The 25,183-nt window shown below is 34.9% G+C and overlaps 2 protein-coding genes and 2 pseudogenes across 6 annotated transcripts; 2 read left to right on the top strand and 2 right to left on the bottom strand.

Annotated features, from left to right (window-relative positions):
* The first annotated feature begins 1,024 nt into the window (after window positions 1–1,024).
* Window positions 1,025–9,293, top strand: LOC143626930 (putative histone-lysine N-methyltransferase ASHH4). Of its 3 annotated transcripts, none has more exons than XM_077096861.1 (16): window positions 1,025–1,061; window positions 1,230–1,335; window positions 1,419–1,524; window positions 1,820–1,898; window positions 1,982–2,153; window positions 2,238–2,318; window positions 3,330–3,507; window positions 3,656–3,782; window positions 3,916–4,039; window positions 4,139–4,238; window positions 4,530–4,608; window positions 4,690–4,861; window positions 4,943–5,023; window positions 7,657–8,152; window positions 8,970–9,018; window positions 9,094–9,293. In XM_077096861.1, the coding sequence occupies exons 2-14, from the start codon at window positions 1,247–1,249 to the stop codon at window positions 7,907–7,909; spliced, it is 1,641 nt and encodes a 546-aa protein (XP_076952976.1). In that variant the 5' UTR covers window positions 1,025–1,061; window positions 1,230–1,246; the 3' UTR covers window positions 7,910–8,152; window positions 8,970–9,018; window positions 9,094–9,293. The 3 variants fall into 3 exon arrangements, with proteins under 3 accessions (XP_076952976.1, XP_076952972.1, XP_076952973.1); XM_077096857.1 differs by having other exon boundaries at window positions 3,321–3,507; XM_077096858.1 differs by having other exon boundaries at window positions 3,321–3,507; window positions 4,690–4,864; window positions 4,946–5,023.
* Window positions 9,294–12,264: 2,971 nt separating this feature from the next.
* LOC143626920 (developmentally-regulated G-protein 3-like) lies at window positions 12,265–15,743 on the bottom strand (annotated as a pseudogene). Its single transcript, XR_013152510.1, has 10 exons — window positions 15,636–15,743; window positions 14,928–14,981; window positions 14,639–14,825; window positions 14,510–14,581; window positions 14,350–14,409; window positions 14,105–14,214; window positions 13,011–13,310; window positions 12,750–12,941; window positions 12,587–12,638; window positions 12,265–12,483 (listed from the first exon to the last, which is right to left on the bottom strand). The product of XR_013152510.1 is annotated as a developmentally-regulated G-protein 3-like (transcript).
* Window positions 15,744–16,254: 511 nt separating this feature from the next.
* LOC143626919 (F-box/kelch-repeat protein SKIP6 pseudogene) lies at window positions 16,255–19,654 on the bottom strand (annotated as a pseudogene). The gene is made up of 3 exons (XR_013152509.1): window positions 19,623–19,654; window positions 17,420–18,630; window positions 16,255–16,333 (listed from the first exon to the last, which is right to left on the bottom strand). The product of XR_013152509.1 is annotated as an F-box/kelch-repeat protein SKIP6 pseudogene (transcript).
* Window positions 19,655–21,503: 1,849 nt separating this feature from the next.
* Window positions 21,504–25,140, top strand: LOC143626911 (uncharacterized). The gene is made up of 10 exons (XM_077096843.1): window positions 21,504–21,655; window positions 21,751–21,846; window positions 22,000–22,074; window positions 22,206–22,274; window positions 23,235–23,311; window positions 23,713–23,801; window positions 23,952–24,081; window positions 24,460–24,550; window positions 24,823–24,888; window positions 24,985–25,140. The coding sequence occupies exons 1-10, from the start codon at window positions 21,515–21,517 to the stop codon at window positions 25,105–25,107; spliced, it is 957 nt and encodes a 318-aa protein (XP_076952958.1). The 5' UTR covers window positions 21,504–21,514; the 3' UTR covers window positions 25,108–25,140.
* The last annotated feature ends 43 nt before the right edge of the window (window positions 25,141–25,183 follow it).

The raw sequence follows: 25,183 nt of genomic DNA, 5'->3' as shown, positions 1-25,183 counted from the left end.
TTACAGTCTTACAATATGGTCAAAGAATCAATGAGGCCTAAATATATGTGAGAGATTGATGGATTAAATACGTTTCACGCCTTATACGTCTCGTCTTCCATATAATACGAACTGTATACAAAAGCATATGACTCGTATAGTTTCTGAAGCATATGACTCGTATGGCTTCCTTGATTTGACTAACTTAAGTTATTATTCTAAACGTTGTGTATGCTAGCATACGTTGCGTATGAGGCCTATGATTAGATGGGGGAATGGTGTGTAAATAAGCTAAGTGGGTTTATCTCTAGCAAACCCCTTTAGAAACCGTCAAACACAAAGAATATAATGTGAATATGACATGGATTGACTAACTTAAGTTATTATTCTAAACGTTGTGTATGCCAGCATACGTTGCGTATGAGGCCTATGATTAGATGGGGGAATGGTGTGTAAATAAGCTAAGTGGGTTTATCTCTAGCAAACCCCTTTAGAAACCGTCAAACACAAAGAATATAATGTGAATATGACATGGATCCATCCATCCGGACACTCAAAATTAATTAAAACGTGAGTAGAAAAAGAAAAGAAAAGAAAAGAAAAGAAAAGAAAAGCGGTGGACGCTATTTACCGTAAATCCCGACGGCAACAAAATGTAATTATAATCCATCCATCAATCCATCATTTTCGCCGGTTAAAACTCAACCCTGATTCCCTTCACTTGACACCGCCGGTATGTTATATTATTATTATTATTATTATTCGTCATCTCCACTTCCTGTTAATATGATGCACATTTACTCAATCGCTAGGGTTTCATTTGATTTTCAAAATTGATGATTCAACTCTTTCTTCAATTATTCACCGCTTTCATTTCATTTGCTCTTGTCATTCATCGTTAACTTAACTTCATTCTCTCCGCTCTGCTTAGGTTTAATTACTAATTTTTAATAATAATAATAATACAGATGAGATGACTGAAATGGGGCAGATGCTGCCAAAGGAGATTCGAGAACCACCGCTGCTTGAGTTTCGACTTCCTTTAAATAATAACAAACCTCACTTTACCTTCATAAGCCGCAGTATCCATGCTACTTACTTTTCATTTTTCGCTGGGATAATGCTAATTTTAATATCATGGACAATTATAACAGCTATTTAACACACAATTCACTTGTATAATATTAATGTTGTCTGGCCATATTTATGTGCATACGTCTGATATTTGTTGAGATTAACACATACCTAAGATATATATCCTACAAAGATGGGCGTTCCATGGGATTATGGAGTGCCCTGTTCCTGCAGCTCAACACCAGGTTCTTCTGCTGTTTGTGGTAGAGATTGCCGCTCTGGGTAACAACTAAGCTGCAGGGTTTTTAATTAACCTTAGACACCAGTAGCCATTTGTACACTCACAATATAACTTCATGCTGCAGGATTCTAATGTTTAGCTATTCGCCTAACCCTGAATGTGATGATTCATGCCTTGATGTTTGCATACCATTTGATCAAAGGCCTGTGAAGAAAATGAAGCTAGTGCAGGTGCTATGTTAGTAACTTTGTGTACATAATACCAAATTTTGCCAATAGGTGGTGGGTGATGCTCACTAGACCCATTAAAGCTTGTACATGTCATAGTGGCTTGTTTTGGCCCATTGTATAATTTCAGCAGACTTAAATTGATGTGTTGTATAATTTTTCTAGACCCAAATGAACCTATAAGAGAACATCTTTTTTTTTAACCTAAATCAACCCATTTCTTGACTAATGGGCATAAGATGTGTGTAATGCCATTCATTTTGTTTTACATCAATATTAAACTAACTTGCTTTCTTAGACTGAAAAATGTGGCCTTGGGGTTGTTTCTGAAGAAGATATCATGCAAGGGGAGTTTATAATTGAATATGTGGGAGAAGGTAACATCTTTAGGTTATCAAATATACTCTCTCAGAAGTAAGAATGATATCTAATATTCTTTTTTTTTTTTTCGTTGATGCAGTTATTGATTACAAAACATGTGAAGAAAGGCTTTGGAGGCTGAAGTCTCAGGGGGAAACAAACTTTTACTTCTGCGAAGTTAACCGACAAACGGTGATTGATGCTACACACAAAGGAAATATGTCAAGATATATGAATCATAGTTGTTCTCCAAATGCTGAGATGCAGAAATGGTTTTGTTCTTATCTTTTTATCTAAAATAAGTCATCATAACATTATAACAAATACAGTTGTCTAAATGTAGTTCATCTGTTCAGGACCGTTGATGGTGAAACGAGAATGGTCATATTTGCTAGCCGGGATATAAAGAAGGGTGAGCATCTGACCTATGATTACAAGTATGTGCACATTTCATTATTTAATTATATTTGACACGCTAATTTTTATAGAACGGTTAATTTTTTTGTGGCAAAAAGTGATTTATATATCAAAATCACCTGTCATTTTGCCACCTTTATTGGTATCTGGGGCTGTAAACGAGCTGAGCTCTGCTAGTTTCGTACTATATATTCAAAGCTCGAGCTTAGTTTGTGAGAAAACTTTTAAGCTCAAATTTGGCTAGTGAGAAATTTATAAATTCGAGCTTGGCTTGTTTATAATAGTTTGTTGGTTATCTTTATATCTTATACACACACATACGGATAAAAATATTTTATATTATCTATCATTCTAATTAAATATATAATATAATATATTTTATATAGTTGTTTTTAGAGATTATACCATACAAACCAACATATTTTTTATTATATCTCACAGAAGTCCCTCAACAATTTTTTGCACATCAAAGTTCAACCACATGTTAAATTTGAACAATCATGTGAATTTTTTATAAATCTTGTAGCCGGTGATCCAAATTGTTTAAACAGCATCTCGGATAAAGAAAAAAAAAATAAAAGCCATGTAGAAAGAAAGGAGATGTAAGCAAAACACAACTGGATGTACCCTTTCGAAGTTGTTTTGGAAAAATAGTTTCACATTTTAGTTCAAAGTTAACATGTAGAGGCACTTTAATGTGCAAAAAAATGTTAAGGGACTTTTGTGAGAAAAAAATAGCATGTTGGTTTTTATGATATTTTTTCTTATTTTTGTTCTAACTATACATATAATTATCTTTAATCATTGTTATGTAATAGATACTGACTGAAAGTTATTTTGTATATATAAATAAAAAAGCTCGATAGGCTCCTGAGCCTAGTTGAGCTCGTATATGAAGCTCGGGTTCGTTTATTAAACGATTTATTTTTAGGCTTGAGCTCAGGCTCCTTGGTTCGATTATTTAGTGAGCCAATCTTGAGCTCGGCTTGTTTACACCTACTGGTCTGAGTGGTCTCTAATAGAATTAGCAGGTTTATGCGGTTTGGTGCAGACCAAGATTGCTACTGCGGTTCTTTGGGCTGTCGAACGAAACTGGGAGCGAGGCCTAAAAAATCAAATGTCTCTACAGATGCTGCAATAAAGATGGTTGCATGCCAGGTGGCTATAAATACTCTAGAAGCAAAAGCACTTCTTTCTGGTAAAAAAGATGTATGTATGCTGTTTCTCATAATAATTGAACAATATTTATTACGACGATAATTTGTAATCAATATCCATCACTTAGTTAATATCCTTACACATGAATCACCGATCAACGCCATATAATGTTTTGTTTATGTTGATTTTGTTAATACAGAAGATTGAACACGGTGAAATGGGGCAGATGCTTGAAAGTTTGCCCAAGGAGTTTGGAAAGCCTGCTGAGATTGGACTTCCTGACCAGTTACATAAATCGAAACCTAACTTTACCTACATAAGCCGCAGTATCCATTGTAATTGTTTAGATCTTGATGTGTGCCTCACTTGGATAATATGTTGTTTGACCATCTTCGTCAGTGTGTGTTTATATTCTACATGCATCCATCTGATTTTTGTTGAGATTAACATATACCTAAGATATATATCCAATTCCAACAAAGAAGGTTAAGAAACGAGTTCGAGTGGAGGATGATGGAATATTTTGCTCCTGCAGCTCAACACTAGGTTCTTCTGGTATTTGTGGTAAAGATTGCCACTGTGGGTAAGAACTAACAACTACTTGATATTTGAGAAAGAACTAGGCTGCTGAGTTTTGATTTTTGAATTAATTACAGACTGACAAGATAAATTCATGTTGCAGGATGCTATTTTCCACCTGTTCGTCTAACTGCAAATGTGATGAATCATGCCCTAATATACCATTCGATCAAAGGCCTCTGAAGAAACTGAAGCTAGTGCAGGTACTACATAAGTAAGTGTGATTAATATCAAGTTTTGCCAGTAGGTGGTGGGTGACGCACACACTCTTGGGTCGGTTTTAGGTAGCAAAGTTTATTTTTATGACCCATTGTATAATTTGAGGAGACATAAATGGACCTGTGGTATAATTTTGTTAGATCCAAGTGGAACCTGTAAGAGCATTTTTTTATACCTGAATCAACCCATTTCTTGAAAAATGGGTGATACTTGCAACATGTATGTAATGTCACTGTTATCGTTTTGCATCATATTAAACTAACTTACTTTCTTAGACTGAAAAATGCGGCTCGGGGGTTGTTGCTGATGAGGATATCATGCAAGGGGAATTCATAATTGAATATCTGGGAGAAGGTAGCATCTTTAAGTTATTAAGTATATTATCTCTCAGAAGTAAGAATGATATCTGATTTTCCTGTTTTACCCCCGATGCAGTTATTGATGACAAAACGTGTGAAGAAAGGCTTTGGAAAATGAAGGATAAGGGGGAAACAAACTTTTACTTGTGTGAGGTTAAACACGACATGGTGATTGATGCTACACACAAAGGAAATATATCAAGATATATAAATCATAGTTGTTCTCCAAATACTGAGATGCAGAAATGGTTGTTCTTATCTTTTTATTTTAAATATGTTTTCATAACATTATAACAAACACAGTTGTCTAATATTGTTCATCTGCTCAGGAGGATTGATGGTGAAACGAGAATCGCCATATTTGCAACCCGGGATATAAAGAAGGGTGAGAGCCTGAACTATGATTACCGGTAGGTGCACATTCCTTGGTGTAAATATATCAGTCACTTCTTTTTTATATATGAGTTAAATTTTTTTGGGGCTAAAAGTGATTCAGATACCAAACATCTGTTATTTTGCCACCTCTACTGGTATCTAGGGGTGTAAACGAGCCGAGCTTGGCTCGTTTCGAACTGTATATTTAAAGCCCGAGCTCAGTTTGTGGGAAAACTTTCATGCTCGAACTTGGTTCGTGAGAAATTTTCAAGCTCGAGGTCAGCCTGATTATTATAATTTGTTATTATTTAATTATCAAGGGGTGTAAACGAGCCGAGCTTGGCTCGTTTCGAACTGTATATTTAAAGCCCGAGCTCAGTTTGTGAGAAAACTTTCATGCTCGAACTTGGTTCGTGAGAAATTTTCAAGCTCGAGGTCAGCCTGATTATTATAATTTGTTATTATTTAATTATCTTATTTATATACATATATAAATATTTTTGTCTTATTTATAGTTTTAATTATATACATATACATAATATAATATATTTATTGAGTTGTTTTGTAGGGCAAATATCATATAAAGCAACACATTTTCTATATTATTCTTTCGGAAGGCACTAAACAGTTTTTTTGCATGTTAAAGTCCCTCTACATCCAATTTGTTTAGAACAACTTGTAACGGGTACATCCAATTTGTTTAAAAAAGAACTTGGATAAAACAAATATAAGCCACCATAAGGTAAGGACACATAAGCAAAACAAGCTGATGTATTAGTTCCAAGTTGTTTTGGAAAAAACGTTTTTCACAATTTAGTTCAAATTAATCTGTAGTGGGACTTTAATGTGCAAAAAACCGTGGCCTTTTGGGAGAGAGAATAAATAGTAAGTATGTTGGTTTCTTATGATATGTGTTCTTATTTTTAATCTAACTTTATGTAAAATTATATTTATTATGTAATGACAGAATTACAGAAATTGTCCTTTATGTTTGTATCAAATTTCACTCACTGTCCTTTATCTTTAAAATTAACGTGTTTTGTACTTTATGTTTTCAAATGTTACACCGTTTGTCCTTTGACCCTAACCCAGTTAATTTTTCTCGTTAAATCAGTTCACATGCCTTGCACATGAGGGCAAGTTAGTCATTTCATAATTTATTTAAAAACTAATTCTTTCAATTATTAAAAACAATATAATTAAATTATTTATAAATATTCTTTATCCAAACCTTACCTTCCCTCTCCCAGTTGTTCATGTTCCTTCGCCGCCACTACACGTTCATCTCCGGCGAGCCGCCACCACCGTCCGGTGAGCCACCACCACTGCAACTGAAAGTCACCACTACAGCTAGCTCACCAGCGCAACTAGCTCACCCCATCTTCAAATCCCTGAAACCCTAAACCACCGCCGGAAATCCATCCTCTTCGACACCAAGCAACTTAAACTTAAACCTTAAAATCAAAAAGAGGGGAAAAAGGAAAACCTGCAACATCGTCGGTGTTCATGGAGGTCAGATCTGGATTTTCGTCATCATCTATCGCCGGAAAAACGAAAGACGGTGAGGGTTGTTGGCGGCAGTGGCAGATCGTATTATACATACCCGTTTTTGGCGTGGACATCGACTACCGGAAACCTGCAACTCGTGGATAATTAGCCGATGGTCGAAGCCAATTTAAAGCAAAAATCGACCGACGTTTGTGATCTCCCGTCGGTGATGTAGCGGCAGATGATGGCATTCCGATGGAGTGTGATAGGAATCATATTCTAGTTTTAGTCTTAATTGTCATTTGTCTAGTTTGGGAGGGGGTTAAGTGTAATTATATTTCTATAAATACGTATTAATAGCCAATAGGGAGAGGAGGGTATGTTTATGTTGAATATGGCATTGCCATGGCTCTTGCGTATGCGGTGAGAGAGGGCTCGGCCCGGAAACTTGTAACCTTTACGTTTTCAATAATATAACCGTTCTTCGATTTATCCTTATTATCTTCTCTAAATTCAATCTATAATCTATCGAACCCTATCAGAGTGGTAACTGGTTGTGGTCTACCGGCTGGGTGGGTGACAGGTGGTGGTTGGCCTTCCGGCAGGGTGGGTGACCTGTGGTGGTGTTTATGAGCATATTTTTTTTATTTTGGAATTATTAATTTATATTGGAAATTATTATTATTATTATTTATTAAATATTTATATATATAATATAGTTTTGAGTTTTTTAATACATTTTTGTTTATTAAAATATTTTTAGTTAAATAGTTAAAAAGACCAATTTGCCCTCATGTACAAGGAACATATCCAAACTTAACGAGAAAAACTAACTAGGTTAGGGCTAAAGAACAAACGTTGTAACATTTGGAAACATAAAGTACAAAACACGTTAATTTTAAAGATAAAGGACAATGAGTGAAATCTGATATAAACATAAAGGACAATTTCTGTAATTCTGTCTTATGTAATAGATACTTATTAAAATTATTATGTTGAAATAAATAATAAAGCTAAACAGGCTCGCGAGCCTAGGTGAGCTCATATATGAAGCCTGGTTTCATTAAAAAATCGAGTTTACATTTCGGCTTGAGCTCAGGCGGCTCGGTTCGAGCTTTTAGCATTTGGAACTTTAGCTCGGCTTGTTTGCGCCTGTACTGCTCTCTAATAGAATTAGCAGATTTGTACAGTTTGGTGCAGACCAAGATTGTCACTGTGGTTCTTTGGGCTGTCGAACGAAACTGGGAGTGAGACCTAATAAATCAAATTTCCCGAGGCCTAAAAAATCAAAATTGTCTGCTTTAGATGTTGCAAAAAAAATGGTTGCATGCCAGGCGGCTATAACCCTAAAAACAAAGGCACTTCCTTCTGGTAGAAAAGATGTATGTATGATGTTTCTCATAATAACTGAACAATATGCATTATGGTGGTAATATGTAATCATGACTGATCCGTGTATTGCTTCTTATATAGGCTTACAAGAATTGCGTTCAACAAGCAGGTATTACTTATTTAATATTAAGATTGATGTGTATGAGTTAAAAAGATTTTTAAAGTGCAAGTTAAGATCCTATTTTCCTGTTCATAGGATGTTCAAGTAGTGTCACTGATCACACAAACATACCGCATGATTGCGTTGGGCAAGTTCTAGTGATTCGTAAGCCCGAGTCATACAGGTATCACTTCAACATGGTTGACTATACATATTACTGAATTCCCTAATCATTAACTTGTAACTAATAATGCGACATCAAGTGTTTTGATCCTGTTGACAAACTGGGATTAGAGGTGGCAAAGTAGGTGGGTCGGGTAGTGGGTCAAAACTGGTTCGGTAGGGGTGCGCTTGGGTCTATATCTTTTGTTATATAATGATTAATTCATCATCATCATCATCATCATCATCGTACCCAGTATATCCCACCAATAGCAAAGCTATGGTAGGGTCTGAGGAGGGTAAGATGTAGACAGCCTTACCTCTACCCCATAGGAATAGAGAGGCTGCCTCCGGCGAGACCCCCGGCTCGATAGTAGTTTTGCGTCAAGCCTTGGACATAAGACACATAACATCAACCATCAGGACACCGGCCGATTGGTGCATGTACCCTTGTCTTTCGGCTATCAACGCCACCACATGATGCCTGATTAACCTTCCGCCAGGCAACTTTACTTTTGCCCACCCGAGGGTTCACACATATATAATGTATATATACATTATATACATTATATAATGATTAATTGATTATTATAAATTGGGTCTAAAGTATTTGGGATACACTGTTTATTAGTTCTTATAAATTACTTAAAACATTCAAATTGAAAATGAAAATCCTTAAACTCTGTTTGAAACCGAATTGAAAGTTTGTTTTTTACGATAACATAATATCAAATGGTCAGTTCTTTGTTTCGAGTCGAGATTGCCACCTCTTGTTGCGAAACACTGTCACATATCATGTGTGTTAAAAAAGCTATTCTGTTCATGTGTGTGTTATCTAGATTGTTTGGTATCATCAAGCGATTTGACATCAGCACGAGAAAACACTTGGTAAGTATAGTTCTGTATCGGTTTGCATATTGCTTATGATTGTTTGACCATTGACGAAGTTCTGTTTTCACATAGATCCTGTTCGAAGGTGGTGGCGTTGAGCTTCTTGATTTGACACAAGTTGATTGGGAGCTATGTAACTTTTAGCATGTGATGGTAAGACATTTGATTTGGGTAATGCTTTATGAACTCGCTGACTTGGGTTATGTTTTATGAACCTGTTGAGGATCAAAGGTGTAAAATGAAAAATTTAGCTAAAATGAGAACCGGTTAAATGGAGGAAACTCTAAAATCGCTCAGTTAATTTCTTTATTAAAAGTTATAGAGTATTATCGTATTAAAATAAACTATATATAAAAACGTGGACAAAGTTTAGGTCAACCAACATGATCCGTTTTACCCATTCAATCTGCTCGTTTATAAACCGCTGAATGTGTTGATTATGCATATAAAATGACTGGGTGTTTGTATACCTTGCAAAGCCGGTGGGGCTGGGTAATGGGTTGTAATGAGTTGAGGTAAGAATGAGCCGATTTAAAAATGACTACTTTGGTTTGAATCAGAACGGGCCATTTTTAAAAATGCATATTTTGGTTTGGGTTAGAACGGGCGGTTTAAAATGCATTCGTGAGGTTCTTTTCTTGCATAAATCAGCTCAAACTGCAAAAAGGTACAAATCTTTCATTGAGTTTCTATTGTGTTTCAGATTTAAGAAGCTCATGTATAAATTTATAATCATTATAAACAACTTAAATGAAAACGGGTCTTCTTGGTCGAATGTCAATTTGCTCGAGATTCGATGTCTTTTTAATGCATAAAGCTCTGGATCATTTTATTTTCTACAAGTAATCAATTTGTCAAAAACGGTTATCAAAATTTTTATATAAATATTAATAACAACTGATCTAGAGCTTTGTGCATTAGAAAGACACCGGCTCTTGACCAATTTGACCCGTTTTCTTTTTAGTAGATTAGTGATTATAATCTTTGACGTTTATAAATTTGAAACAAAATAGAATCTGAATAAAAGATTGAGACCTATTTGCAGTTTGATTTTGCTCCTGGGAGAAGAGAACCAGATAAACACATTTTCTAAATTGGCTTGCTTTGACCCGAACCTAAATTATCTGTTTTTTACGTCGATCCGATAGAATCATGAGTATTGTATTAATAATTTGTTTTCCCATCATCTCGGTCTTTTATTTTAGACCTTTTTTAAGGTTTAAACACAAAAAAACATAATACATTACAATAACTTTACCATAACACCATCTTACTTTTCTATTGCTTGAGTTGGTATGAAATCATCATACATACAAAAATCTATTTCTATTTAAAAAAAACACTAAAAATCGGCTAAATAGAGATTTGAACTCGTGTCCTACAACTTACAACACAACAATACCGTCACAACAACTTCCATTTTTGTTACTATTGTTAGTATCAAATCAATAAATACAAAAACAGATTTCGAAATATTAAAAAAAAAACAGGACCTCTATACGTTTACTGTAGCATTAGGTTTCTTTTCATATATATATGGTATAATGTTAGGATTTCTAGGTCATTTCCAGGCCCACCTTGTAGTAGCGCTCTAGTGCTCCACTCATGGTGCTGATCTTTGTGTGGGCTTGAACAAAGAATGCATCGGGTAGGACGTGGCCCACCTAACTTTTTCGTTAAGTAGTCTAATTTTTCCAAATATATATATATATATATATATATATATATATATATATTATATGCATCGAGTCCGGCCCATCTAAATTATTGTTCAAGAACCTTCGGCCCACTTATATTATGTATTCAAGATCCGCCAGTGTGTGTTTCTTTTTTTAAAGCATCAAATCTGCTTCCATCAACCGTAACCAATATCTGTTTCAGCAGGTGGTGCTCTGCGTCGATGTGATCGAGCACCTTGTAAGCCATATCATGTAAATTGAAGAGTTTAGTCCACCAAAGTGTACATGGTGCGGATTTTGGTTAGGATATAAGAAACCGAATAGACCGGTGGTCTTGGATTCCACCGAGTCTTCACTGTTGTCGGGTTTTCTTTGATTGACCATGGTCGATGAAGAGGAGGGGGCGGCTGGTTGTGTCGCTTGAACAAAAAGGAGATAAACTAATTCCTCATGTCATTCACGCATACCAAACGTTATTTAAGGGTTTAATTAAAGGCCGTGATACCATGTTATAATTCAAATGGTGAATACAAATACAATTACATATGGACAGAAGTTATACTAGAATCATATCACAATTATAAGATATCCTTGGTATATTCAATACAATGACCACTTGTTTAGACGATTGAGTACCAACATCAACTAATCAAGCGACCACATTTCACTGATTCCAAGCGAGACAAGATTTGCGTGCATTTGAAGTTGGGGAACTTCACCAGAGTTTGAAAAGAAGTTTTAACGTGTATATAAACTTGTTGAATCACAATATACTTTTGGGGATGAATCAGTATAAAGTGAAATTTGAACATAAACTGGGTAGTGTTGGGATCAAAACATAGTTGGGAGGATTCGAGTTGTATGTGAAATTGAGTAATGCTGCTGTAAAATGCCTAGCCAACGTTGGGTTAGCGCTAGATAGAGGCGGAGTTGGTAACGACACCTCAACGTTGAATGTCATGGTGTTTTTGACTATTATAAACAAGGTTTCGAGTATAAAAACGTGTTTAATGGTATATTCTCACTTAGCTATTGCTGATGACTTTAAACCATATGTTCTCTGAATAAGGCACCCATGACGAGCCTCTGGATCGAAGTAAAACACACAATCTACATGTTACGGGTAATTTAGATGATAAGATACAAGTTTAGCAACTATGCAGTCAATACACCACTTTTCTATATTGCTTAAAACACTTCTCTAGTACAATTGGCACAGTTAAGCAAATTTACTAACACAGAAGTACTATCATAATTTTTGTAAACATTGTGCTGAGATAACCAAGTTGAGTTAGAGGCATCGGATACTCACATAATTGAGACCCATCCTCCACAAAACTAAACGTTCGACAACAATTTAAGAACTTGATTTCTCATTGACTAAATTAGGAAGAGCTAAGACAACAGCATACGCATATGATCACTTGTATTTTTGATACCACAAACATTACTTGAAAATTTAGTTCAAAAAGCATAAACAAAAGTTTAAGGAATTCTAAATGATTATACTGGAACAATCACAATACACTAATCTGCTTAATTTATGATTTCTTTGTCATAATGTTTAAGACACATCATCATGCAGTGCACAAAACAAGCTCAAGAAACCACCCAATGCATTTGATAAGCCTAACATGCAACTTACCCAACTCGATAGGGCGGTGCCATGAATAGGCTTTTCTATACTCCCTTCCAAATAATAAGATGAGTAAACGATTTGACGGATTTGAGTTCTAAACTTTCTTGATAACTGCACAACATCTTCATCTTCAAGCTCATGTTCCTATCATTTATAAAAAAATATATATAAGAATCATTAGTAATATAATCCCAAGGACCCTGTTGACATGCTAACTATCGATAAAAATATAAAAAGGACAGTGTACCTTACCAACTCTTTGCGGCTTGTGTTTTGCACTAGAACCCCAGACCAGTGCACTGCATTAAAGTGAACCAGCGACAAATTCTTAAAAACAAAATCTCATATTTTTATCACCAACAATTATTTTTTTCTAGTTTTACAAATATTACTTCAGAAAAATCAGTTACTACTTAAACTGCTTAAGCATGTCCTTATGGATTCTAAAGCAGAAATCCTCAACGGTTTTCTTTTTAGACGAAAGAATTACAGGGTCTTCATAATCCGGATTCATCCCCTTCGGTTTTGTGTATATACGGGTCAAATTTAAATATTCCCATATCATTTCTAGCAGACCATCAAGGTTCCATTCCAAGTGAGCACTGTAACGCATTACAGAAATTACAACAATGCCACTATAATAACAATATTTAAAAAGAATAATAGGGTACCTAACAGGGCAGTAGTGAGGAAGTTTATCTAATATTTCAAGCTCTTCAAGTGTTATCTGATCTATTTTGTTGACAGCATATATGCAAGGGGTGTATATCCTGCTGCCTTCGATGACAACGATGAGGTCGTCAGCGGTTGCATCAAACCTAAGGGTGACATCAGCATTATGTATTTTGTATTCACTGCATATGGCCTTCACTGTTTCGAGATCCAGATGTGTATTAGCAACTGTTGATGTGAAATTGATCCCTCCCTTTTCTTTTTTCCTAAATGTTAGATTTGGGGGCTCCTTATTTAACCTGCAACCATAAAAACAAAATACAGAACAAGCTTGATAGAAAAAAAAGGTTATTATTCTACCATACAAGATGCCAAACGTTGATCTATTTTTAATTTCTCAAAATTAGGATACCAAGTGGAAAGCAACTAGGGATGTTCAAAACCATTGGGATGTTTCAACGCATAACTAAAGTTGAGCTAAAACCGAACTAAATTGGCCAAATTAGGAGTAATATGATTCAGTTTACAGTTTGAATTTTGAAAAAAACAGGTTTCACGATTAGGTTTACGGTTTGGAGCTGACCAAGATATTAATGTAAAAAGGTATAATGGAAGTTACAAAACGAATATGAATCTAACAACTATAAGTACTTTTATTATATAATTATAATAGAAAAATAATTGCCACGTATGTGGATCTAACAATTATAATATGTATAAGATCTTTAATTATAATGCATATAGATTATTAATTTAACTGATTCACGTTTTGTTTCACTTTTCGCACTTTTTTTTGTAAACCCTTGAATATTTTATAAAGGCAAATAAAACAAAATGTTTGGTCTTTTCTAAAGCTACCATTTTACTGAACTTTCGGATACCTAACGGTACAATTTCAATGTTGAATTAAACGAACCAAACCGTCAAAACTGAACCTTTTTGGCCAAACCACAGCAACCTGGCCAGTTTGGTTTAGTTTTTCTAAAATCCGTAGTTACCGGGTTAACCAAGAAATCCCATCAAAACCGGCCCGAACCGGGCCGTGAACATCCCTAAAAGAAACGAGTAACCGAACACATTTCTCAAAACTTACCTGATACCAAACCCTTCAAGCTCCTTTTCAATCAAAAGTTTGTGTGTTATTGGCTTTATTGCATCCAGCACAATCAGGATACAGTTGCATGCCCTGGCAGTGCTGATAACCTAAAGATCAAGAACAATCCTTTTTCAGAAATAATAATACAATCACTGAGCAACAAGGTTTATGCTTAGGTATCTATACAGTTTTAATTTTAAAAAAAATTGCAAGAAAGTGAAAGAATTGGATTCACAGATTACCTGTCTTCCTCTACCCTTTCCATCCCTAGCCCCCTCAATAATACCAGGAAGATCCAGCAGCTGCCCATAACAATATGAACATATAGCCAAGGTTATCTATGGTTGATGTTTGCAGACATATACACTTGAAATATAAAGTAAAACAGATATACAATAGTACCTGAATCTTAGCTCCTCGATATGTGATAACACCTGGGATGCAGGTGAGAGTGGTAAACTCGTATGAAGCAACCTGGTAGCAAGAACCAGACACTAAAGTAAGTCAACTTGTTTAGAAGTGTTGACTGACTTTCCAACATATTAATGAAATTGATAATTCTGAAAATGTGCCAGTTAACTTATTTAAAAGTGTTGATTTCCCAACAGAAGGGAAACCCACAAGACCAACCCTTGCATCACCACTTTTTGTAACATCAAAACCTTCACCGGCACCTCCACCACCCTTTGATGATACTTCTCAGTTTTGCAAGTTTAGCCTAAAATAGTAAAATTACATATCCAATGAAATATTCAGTTCTGGTTAATGAGTTAAATGTGCACAAAAAGCAGTCTACTTGAAGGAAGTAAGTTAAATGTACCTTAAGTAACCCCAAGTGATGTGCGGTTGCTTTATTCTTTTGGGTCTTTGCCATCTAAAACAACAAAATGATAATATTCATTATTTTTTTCACATTCAACATACATAAAATAGGCTAATATCTAAAGTCCAAAGCTCCAAATCATATCAAATTTGGTCAAGCTTCGATTCATATAAAAAAGGGAAAGAAAATAATTAAAAAACACTTTAGAGCAATTTATAGTAGCCAACACGATAGATGTTAACAAGTTAACAATATATTATCACCCAAGCAAATGTCCTAAGCAGTACCAAATAGTTGTCTATCAACTCTTATACAAATTATTGTTCTTATAATCCTTTTTGATAGTTGGACCTGATTTTACAAAACAACACAGATAGTGAAATACAAGGGATTTGAATCATTTATAGCTACCACACCAATGCACTGGGAGGCTAAGTGGCTAACAGTCTAATTAGATCCAATAACTACTGGCAGAATTGCAATAAATAAGTTCATAAATATCATTCAGTTCTACTCAATACATGTATTCTACAATAGCAAAACCAAAAGTATGAAATTAACTCGTCCTGAACTAATTACAAGGATTTTGAAACTGCGTGCAGTTTCTAAACAATTTAAGTAGAAGTTAAGTCTAATTGCATAGATAATTCTGAATCTGAACTCTGAAGTTGAATAAAGCAATTTATATAAACTGCCAAGATGTACTTCCTCCATCCTATAATTTATGCTGATCCATGTTAAATACCACACGTTGTAATACTGAACCTGTCTTAACATGAATGCAGTAACGCTGTATTCGGATTTTAAAACCATATTCAATCATTTACAAAAGGCATTCTACCACAGTATCACACATTTTAGTCCAAAAACTTAATATGTGGCTTATATTAATAGGCGCATAAAGTCAAGATTCATGTCAAGACCAGCACTGCATATACTATTGGAGCAGGGGATTAAACTCGAGACCAATAAAAATAGAGCCTCGAAGCCAAAATCACTTTTACATTTCCAATCACTCCATGGATCACTTCGTAGGGCTTATAGATTAGAATAAACTACGTTTTTCTTCAAGAAGTTTTGATTAATAGCAAAATCTGCAAAGCTCATTATTAACAACTATCATCCATACCAACTTAAATACTGCAAGGCAATGCTAAATAATGGATAAAAGCAACAGAAGAATGAATTGAGCTTGGCTGATTAACCTTTCAAGTAGTTGACAATATATACAAACCAAATACAGCACAGGAGCTTTTGCAACATGCCAACAGAAAGCTTTTTTATTTCCAAACAAAGCCACTATGATACAATACAAACAGACTCTAAATTCCCCATAAGATTTGTATGCTTGAGAACGAGGATCATACACATCATTTAGTTTTTAAGGAGAATTATTCAAGATCCTGCGAAAAGCAAAAAGTAGGATCATTGGTTTCATACAAAAAATATATAAACAGCGCTTTCTCCAAACTCATATATAAACAAACACATGATCTTGTTCACAATATCCTCATCTCTATATCAATCTGTGTATGAACGATAAAAGAAATTCAAACTTCAAAAAATTATGATTTCAAACTTTTGACAAAGTGACAAGCCAATTATGTTGTTATACCACTTATACTCACATAGTTGTTGCGCAAACATCAAATTCCAAACAACTGACAAATCAATTTACGATATTTGATGAAGTCATCAGTATATAATTGTTTTGACTAATTTGAAGTCCATATGTTGATATGATTGTGCAAAAAAACACCAGGCAACTATATGTCTCTATTTCAACTTTGTTTGACTTAAGATAGCGGTGTGCACGAAGCCAGAATAACCAAACCATAACCGGCAAATAACCGATAAAACAGAACCCGATCAAAAAAGGCGACGGCTTAATTCATGTCTTCCATAGAACCAATAGTTCGATTCGGTTTCGGTTTTGCTTTCAACCAAAACCGAATAAATGGTGTAGTTCAAAAATTAGATCCAAATGTATAATAATCAATAACTAAAAAGTGCAGACCCAAAGTTTCAGGGTATTTTTTTCAGCCAAAACATTTCAGTTTCAGGCACAAATGGTAAAACTCAGTCGAACCCATTGTGAATACCGAAACCATACAGTTTCAAACACACAAAACCAAATTTCCAGTTTTTGGTTCAAATTGAGCCCATAACCGACCTATGCACACCCCTAACCTAGCATCATCACTTCATACCAAACACATTAATAGTGATTATATAAATAGTCTTTGAAACTGTGACTTTATAGGCTTAATCAACTATTAAACAGAAAGACATAAGAACTCATTCTCAAAAACCTTATTCTTTTCCGACTAGATCCTTAAAACGTTTTATATGGTTTCAAACATATATCTTTCAACTTAGATCACAGAGATTCACTACACTAAAATCAGTAAATTAGAACCATCAAGTTGTGCAATGTGCCTTAACTATATTTTATATCAAACTATCAACTACAAGGATAGAAAGCGTACTCTGCGAGTCACAAAGCAACCGGCAAACATTGCAGAATCGAAGAACCAACAGGAACCGATAAAACCACATCAACCCACAAAACCTTTCCACTTAACCCCCCATCTTCATCCTTACAAACCTCAATCACCACACACATAACATCCATCCCTTTCCCACCACCACCGCCGCCCTCCTTGCGCTCCCACACGACACACAATCGGCCATCCAAATCCACCATCGTCGCCCCACACAAAAACTTGGGCAACCCTTTCTCCACCCCTCTCAGCTCCTTCCACGCATCCTTGTCCACATCATACCCTCTAATCTTCCCCAAATAATCATAACAATACAACACCCCGTCAATCACCACCGCCCGCCCACGCCACCCCAAATCCAACTGTTTCGGCACCCGCCCCCACTCCCTCCCCACCACATCGTAAACCACCCCACCCCGATCAGCCATCGCGTAAATCCTCCCTCCGATAACCGCACACGCGTGCATCCACTTATCCTTCCCGTTCCCGTCCACCGACCCGCTCTCCACGGGACCCCACTCGCCGACCGCAGGATCAAAAACCTCCGCCCAGTTAAGCGACTTCAAGCGATTATCCACCACACACCCGCCCATCAAGTAAATCTTTCCATCCACAACCGCGGCAGCCGCGAACTCCCTCCCGACCTTCATCTTGGGTCCCATTTCCCAACGGTTAAGCGTAGAGTCCAAAACCCAAACTGAATTTAAGGCGATATCGTTAACGGAACCGCCAATTAAGTAAATTTTGGAACCGAGGACGGCGTAAGCGGGTTGGATAGGGACGGGTGGGTGTGGGAATAAGGATAGTTTAATATAATTATTATTATTATTGTTGTTGTTGTTATTATTATTAGGGTTAGGGTTGGGGTGAAAGTACCAATTGAAGGTGGAATTGAGGCGGATGTTGAGGTAGAGAGAGTGTTGGGTGGAGTGGAGGAGTGATCTGGTGTGGAAGAGGTGTTGGGAGCGTAAGGTGTGGCGCCAGAGAGTAGAGACAAGGGATAAGGTGGGGTGGTGGTGGCGTGGGACTCTCGCCAGACATTGGATTGAGATGTCGTCTGGTAGGTTGGGATTAGTGCAGTTTGCGGTGAATGGTCGGTGGTGGTGGTGGTGGCTGGTTGGAGGTGGTGGTGGTTTGGTCCGCCATTGGTGTTGAAGCTCAACAACAGAGTACAGTGGCTAATAAGTGATAATAATCTGATGAATAGAAGGGAATAACTTATAAATAAGGTATTTGGGATTAATTATATCGTGTGATTGAAAAGTTTCGGTTACATTTTTATAATTTATTAATTTAATAAAAAGTTATAAGGAGGTAAAATAAAAAATCTCAAACACCCCTGATCATGATATTGATGACTTTTTTAATTGGGACTCGCTGGGTTAAGAGACTGGCTTAATAATTATACCGTCGGCTGTCACTTGACAATTATAGTGCTGCAAATAGAGTAAAACTCTCTGGCGTGGGACAAAAACTCGGGTGATCTCGGGATTTAAACTGACAACCATAGCGGAAATCCTTCGTTACTATAATCCATGAAAAGTGACAAAAGTGAGGATTAAAATTAAATCTTTACTAGAGAACCCAAACCTCCTATCACTAAACCACAAGTGATGGATTAAATACAATTATTCTAGCGTAATTTTACGATGTAAAATTACACTTAATAAAATTAACACAAAACGTATATCATTATTGAAATAAAGGAGAAGAAATTATTCTTTTTTTCAAGTGTGTTTTATTTTATTTAGTTAACGTTTAACTTTTCTAGTTTCAAAAACAACAATATGTGAATTTTGTTGATCGGGTGGCTTTTGTAGCTAATTGTGTGTAACATTGAAAAGAAAATACGTGTATTTTTGTTAGGTTTTTAAGCCTTTGGGTTTGTTTTGATTGAGATGCATAAAGAAGAGGCAAATGTAGCAAATAGCGATAATGTGAGAAAACTTAGGTGTGAATCTTGATGAAAGAAGCCATTAATATATGCATGTAATGGTATCAGATATGGTAGAGCATGTAACTTCTATATTTCTACACATGGTCTTGTTCTCTCAAACTTATTTACTCTAAATTACATTTACTTTTTAACCCTAACATTTGACGGCGATTACCAATTGTTGTACAGTACAACAGAAACCGAATACAATATCGTGAAGAGTTTCAAAAACAATTAGTATTTCTATCTTACATTACTAATAAAAGAAAATCCTGGCGACGCATGTCAGTCCCATATTAATTCTTGATCATGTTTTTCCTTTAATATTCTTAATCTTTAATCTTTTAATCTCCTTGATTCTATATATATATATATTCATGGGTTAAAACAATTTGTTATTTGGGTTATCAAAAAAAGTCACGTCATATAATTGTCTTTTACTATTGAAAACTAATATGGAGTATAATTATATGCATGTTATGTGGTCAACCTTTCTATATTTATAATATAAACTGATTTACTTTCCTTCCAAGAAAAAATATTTCATTTTAAACATATTTTCTGGATAATAACTAAAATTTAAATAATAATAAAACGTATATATGTGTATGTTAATACACAATAACTGTATTTACATGCCGTAGACTTTTATTGGTAAATACAAGATGTGTTTTGATCAAGCATCTTAAACATTTATAATTAATATATATGTGCTATGTGCTTTGTTTGTTTGTTTTTTTTTTAATTTACATTCATTAGAATTAAGATTTGACTAAACATTAAAATTAATATATATTAATACAGATTTGACAATCTGAACTGTTTTTACAACCCAAAAAATTTATTAGTAAAAATTATGTGTGTAACTTTTGTGAATTGTTTTGGCGTTTTTTATTTTTTATACTGAGTTATTTTAGTAAAGATTTTGATTTTTACCTATGGTGGGCAAAATTCTTACGAACTTTACAATTTATATAGTTTCATTAACACATGTATCTATTAATATGTTTACATGAGAGAACTTTTTTCCATCAAATTTTACAATTTTTATAGTTTTCATTTAAACATGTATCTATTAATAAACATGAAAGAACTTCTTTCCATCAAAGTATTCTTCTTGTATTTTGTACTTTTTTATACAATTTTCTTTAACATCAATTATATTATAAAATCTACTAAAATTTGTCGTTCTCGTGAAAGGATGGCTGTATACACTTTTACTTGAAATAATAATTTGGGTTTGGTGAAGCCCATACCCGTGAATTCGGGTCAAATGCATGAGAAACCTTCATTCACAAATAAAACAATCTGATGACTTGAGAGAATGTAAGAAGATTTCGTTTATATATATCCTATACTTTACTTAGGGGAAATATCGTTGGATAACAATAATGGTTTATTTTGTAAGTCAAGACTTAATGGTCTTGATTCCATTTCCTCTATTTTAAGTAAGGTAGATACTTGTATTTAACATATACATATAGTTACTTTGACTTTTCCCGATAAAAAAAATACTTTCAAATTCCAAATGAGACAGGTTAACTCTTTCTGATACATATAGTTACTTTGACTCTTTTTGATAAAAAATTCCTCTTAAATTTCAATTGAGAAAATTTTCAATTGTCATATGCTTTGCAATGATGATGAATATGAGCAAGTGACAATCTCTTTATATGGTTGGTTTGGTCGTCCAGTTTTTTCCAGTGAACAACTATATGTTGCATTATATTGAGTAACGAGCAAATGCGGCTTAAAATTGATATTATTAGATAAAGATGAGAAAACTTTCGATAAAATTTCAAATGTTGTATACGAAGAGATTTTATTTTTAAATTTATAGATGTAGTATATATGTAAGTACATTTTTACGCATAGTTATGTACTTATTGTTTACGTTTAATTGTGTTTTTTATTCGAATCATATTATCAAATTGTAATTTAAAGACTGACCCATCCCGTATAATACACGGGGTCGGTAAAAAATAACAGAAAAGCCAAACACCATGAGGCTAGTAAAAAGTGGAGTAATAAGGTTAGGCTCGGTGTTCCTTTGAAGGCCTCCCCTCCCGCCAAACCTTATCTTGTTATGTTATCTATTAACCAACTAACTAACTTAACTATCAACCAACACACACACACACACAATGTCTTCTTCTTCTTGTTCCATTTCTCTTTCGATCTTCGCTCGATCCACCACACACACCGCCTGGCGAATCAGATCTTCTTCTTCTTCAGCCGCACCTCCCAACGTCGACTTCACCTCTCTCGAATCCGCCATTGCCAAGGCATTTGTTTCTCCATTCTTCAACTTCCGATTTGAATTCATTTTCATGCAATTTCTGAATAATAAATTAATAATAATTGTAGTTGCATTCTGCAGAAGGATAGTGATGCTGTTAAAGAAGCCCTTAATCAGCTCTCTCAATCTGGCTGGGCCAAAAACTGGAGTTCTCAGCCCTATGTTTCCCGACGCACGGTTCGTTCTTTTAAACACAGCCTCATAAGTCATAAGTTGATTCTTACAATTTATTTATTTATTTTGGACATTCAACTATTAGCTTATTAAAAATATCAGAAAAACTGGTAGGGTTATTTTATTCTAAGTCTAACCAACTGAGTTTTTCAACAGACATCTCTTCGCGAGTTGACAACTCTTGGACTGAAAAATGCAGAGAACCTTGCAATACCTAGTGTTCGGAATGATGTAAGTTCATGTCATAAGCACGTACTAATAGTTGTTTGCTGCATTGGTTCCAGTTTTACTGATCTTTTTATTCCTTGTCCTAGAGTTATTTTTATATGTTTCATGAAATTAATTTCATGACAGTGATGCAGGCAGCTTTTCTTTTCACTGTGGTGGGAACTACAGGGTTCTTGGGAGTTCTTGCTGGTCAGCTTCCTGGGGTGAGCGCAAAATTATTTTTGATGTTATTGGTTTTTCTTATCTATTTCTATAATACATGAAGAAACACTATGTGACCCCGGCAGATTACGGATAATCTTAGGGTTAAGTAGATGTTTCCCACGAGGGTTAGGTCCGGCAAAGATGGTTATTCTTCTTGACCTGCAAAACAGACACCGTGAGCTCGTCACTGAGAAGGGGGGGTTCCTCCTTATCTATTTCTTATCTATTTTTGATAAGAAATTATTTTTGATGTTACTGGTTTTTCTTATCTATTTCTATAATACAGAAATGCCAAAATATAAAGTGAACGGTTTTAACTTCGAAAAAAACCTTCTCCTCAAGGACTGCACTGAGAAATGATTCTTGATATTGGGTATATGTAGTTAAGTGTGTAACATTTTTAGTAATTCAAAAACCTTACTTTTGTGCTTATTTATCTCATCTTCGCATCTCGCAATCATGGCCCATTCTTCAATAAATGGGCCAACGTGTCACTATTATAGAGTTGGGTCAAAACATAACTCCAAAATGCTTTAATATAGTACAAGGATGTAATGAATTAGACCTCGTATATTTTCATTAAGTTGTTAGACCTTGTAACATATTTAAGCATTTTTGGTTTATTTTTAAATGACCCATTTCAACCCAAAATCTTATCAATATATTTACAAAAAAGTATTCGACGTAGTGATAAACTTATGATACATAGCCCATTCTGAGATGAACCATTTTGGTACGTTTTTGAAACGCGACTTGACCCTGCCCGTTTTGTCATGCTTGCATACTTTGGATTGTGTTTGTAAATTAGGCATACACTCATACACTACTGACTCACCGAGACACGTCATCCATAATAGAACTTGTTATCTCAGTTTAGGGTTGTGATTTGGCTGCAGTTATTTGTTGCAAGACGATTGATGATAGGTGTTGACTATGTGACTGTGGTTAAAATTTTGTAGGATTGGGGCTTCTTTGTACCATACTTGATTGGGAGCATTTCTTTGGTAGTTCTGGCTGTAGGAAGTATTTCACCTGGGTAAGTTTAACATGTATGTAAATATTTAATATCAAGTTTTGCATGGTGAATACGCGCAGTAGAGTGACACTAATGAACAATAGAGGTGGCATTTCAACCCATGTACTTATGAATGGGTCGATTTGACTTATATTTTCATCTCTAACGGGTCAAACTGGTATAAAGAAATGGGTTCAACATGTCAAACAAGTGGAAAGTCGACTAAAGCATAATTGAATGCATAGAACATCCTAAATCATTTTATTAAGAAAGCATATTCAACTTTAAGAATTTTGGATATCTGTACCAAAGAAACTTGTTTCGGTCTGTAGCCATTTTGACCCATGACACGCCTCGCCCGTTTTGACAGCTCTAAATCAAACGGTTTTGAATTTATCTTAATTAGCTTGCATACGATTTAGGCTTCTTCAGGCTGCAATCGGTGGATTCTCAACCTTCTTCCCTGATTATCAGGACAGAATTGCCAGACATGAAGCTGCTCATTTTCTGGGTAATTTCTTCTCTGAGCAACTAACCATGTTTTAAATCAAATTTATTTATAAAGTTATACTATTACATTTATTAATATATTGCTCTGTAGCTATACCAGTGTATTAAATATCTAACAAATGACAATAACTCACTATTCTTTGAATGGCAGTTGCCTACTTACTAGGCCTCCCGATTCTCGGGTATTCTCTGGATATCGGGAAAGAGAATGTTAATCTGATCGATGAAAAGCTGGAAAAGCTCTTGTACAGTGGACAACTGGATTCAAAGGAACTTGACAGGTACATTTGACTTCTGCTAATTAATTCAGCTATGCTCTTATTGTTAGTTAACTAATTATCGCTTAAGGTAGAATACCAAAAATTATAGTCATAGTTGAGTAGTTCGTTATATTGAAAATGATATTTTACAAAAAAAAAAAAATTGGATAATTAATTAATTTTAGAATATTTTATAAAGGATGTTCAGCGTGATTCATGAAGATAAATTGTGTAACCTGCAATTTTATATAAACGTAAAGGACTTTTTCTGTAATTTTGTCTGATTTTTATTGTATTTCTTAGAAAACGAATTTGATGAATATATACTTGAATGTTGATGTTAACATGTTTCATATATCTATGTAACCTTAACAACTATTAAACTTCATGAATTCTCAGGTTGGCAGTTGTAGCAATGGCGGGACTAGCAGCAGAAGGTCTAAAATATGATAAAGTGATTGGCCAATCCGCTGACTTATTTACTCTACAGGTATTTCCTTATGAACAGGCCGATTCACCCAATGTTTTTCCTCTAACAGGTCAAATAAAAAATAGCTTAAAAGAAGCGGGACAAACACATAAAAGCTCACTCAACATGTATTTTAATGCATATAACCTTCTAAATTATTTTATTCAAATATTAGATTGTTAATAAAACGATATCATCTGTACTGATTTTTGTTCAGAAGCGTTTTTTGACCTGACCCGTTTAGAAGGCGTTCCATATCCACAATCTCATGTTAATTATTTTCATAATCTCAGAGATTTATTAACAGAAGTAAACCTCCAATTAAGTCACAGGAGCAGCAAAATTTAACCAGATGGGCAGTAAGTCATCCATTTATTAAGTGTATACCAAAAGTTAATATTAATTTTTATCTTTATACGCGCTGAAAAATGTTTATCTTTGAAAAAAATGGGCAGGTTTTGTTTGCCGGCTCGTTGTTGAAAAACAATCAAAAACTTCACGAAGCAGTAATATCTGCAATGTCAAAGAAGGCGAGCGTGGTAGAATGTATTGAAGCAATTGAAAGCGCGGCTGCGTGATCCCACAACTAGCAGCACTGATTATATAAATTGGTATTTCATTGAATTTGAAAATAATGTTGTTGTATATGTTTGG

Source organism: Bidens hawaiensis, unplaced genomic scaffold (assembly GCF_021521415.1).
Source record: "Bidens hawaiensis isolate Kalapana, Puna unplaced genomic scaffold, B.hawaiensis_p1.1 tig00004539_1, whole genome shotgun sequence".
Taxonomy (NCBI): domain Eukaryota; kingdom Viridiplantae; phylum Streptophyta; class Magnoliopsida; order Asterales; family Asteraceae; genus Bidens; species Bidens hawaiensis.
Note: the sequence above shows the minus strand (reverse complement) of the source record. Positions and strands in the feature narration are given on the sequence as shown.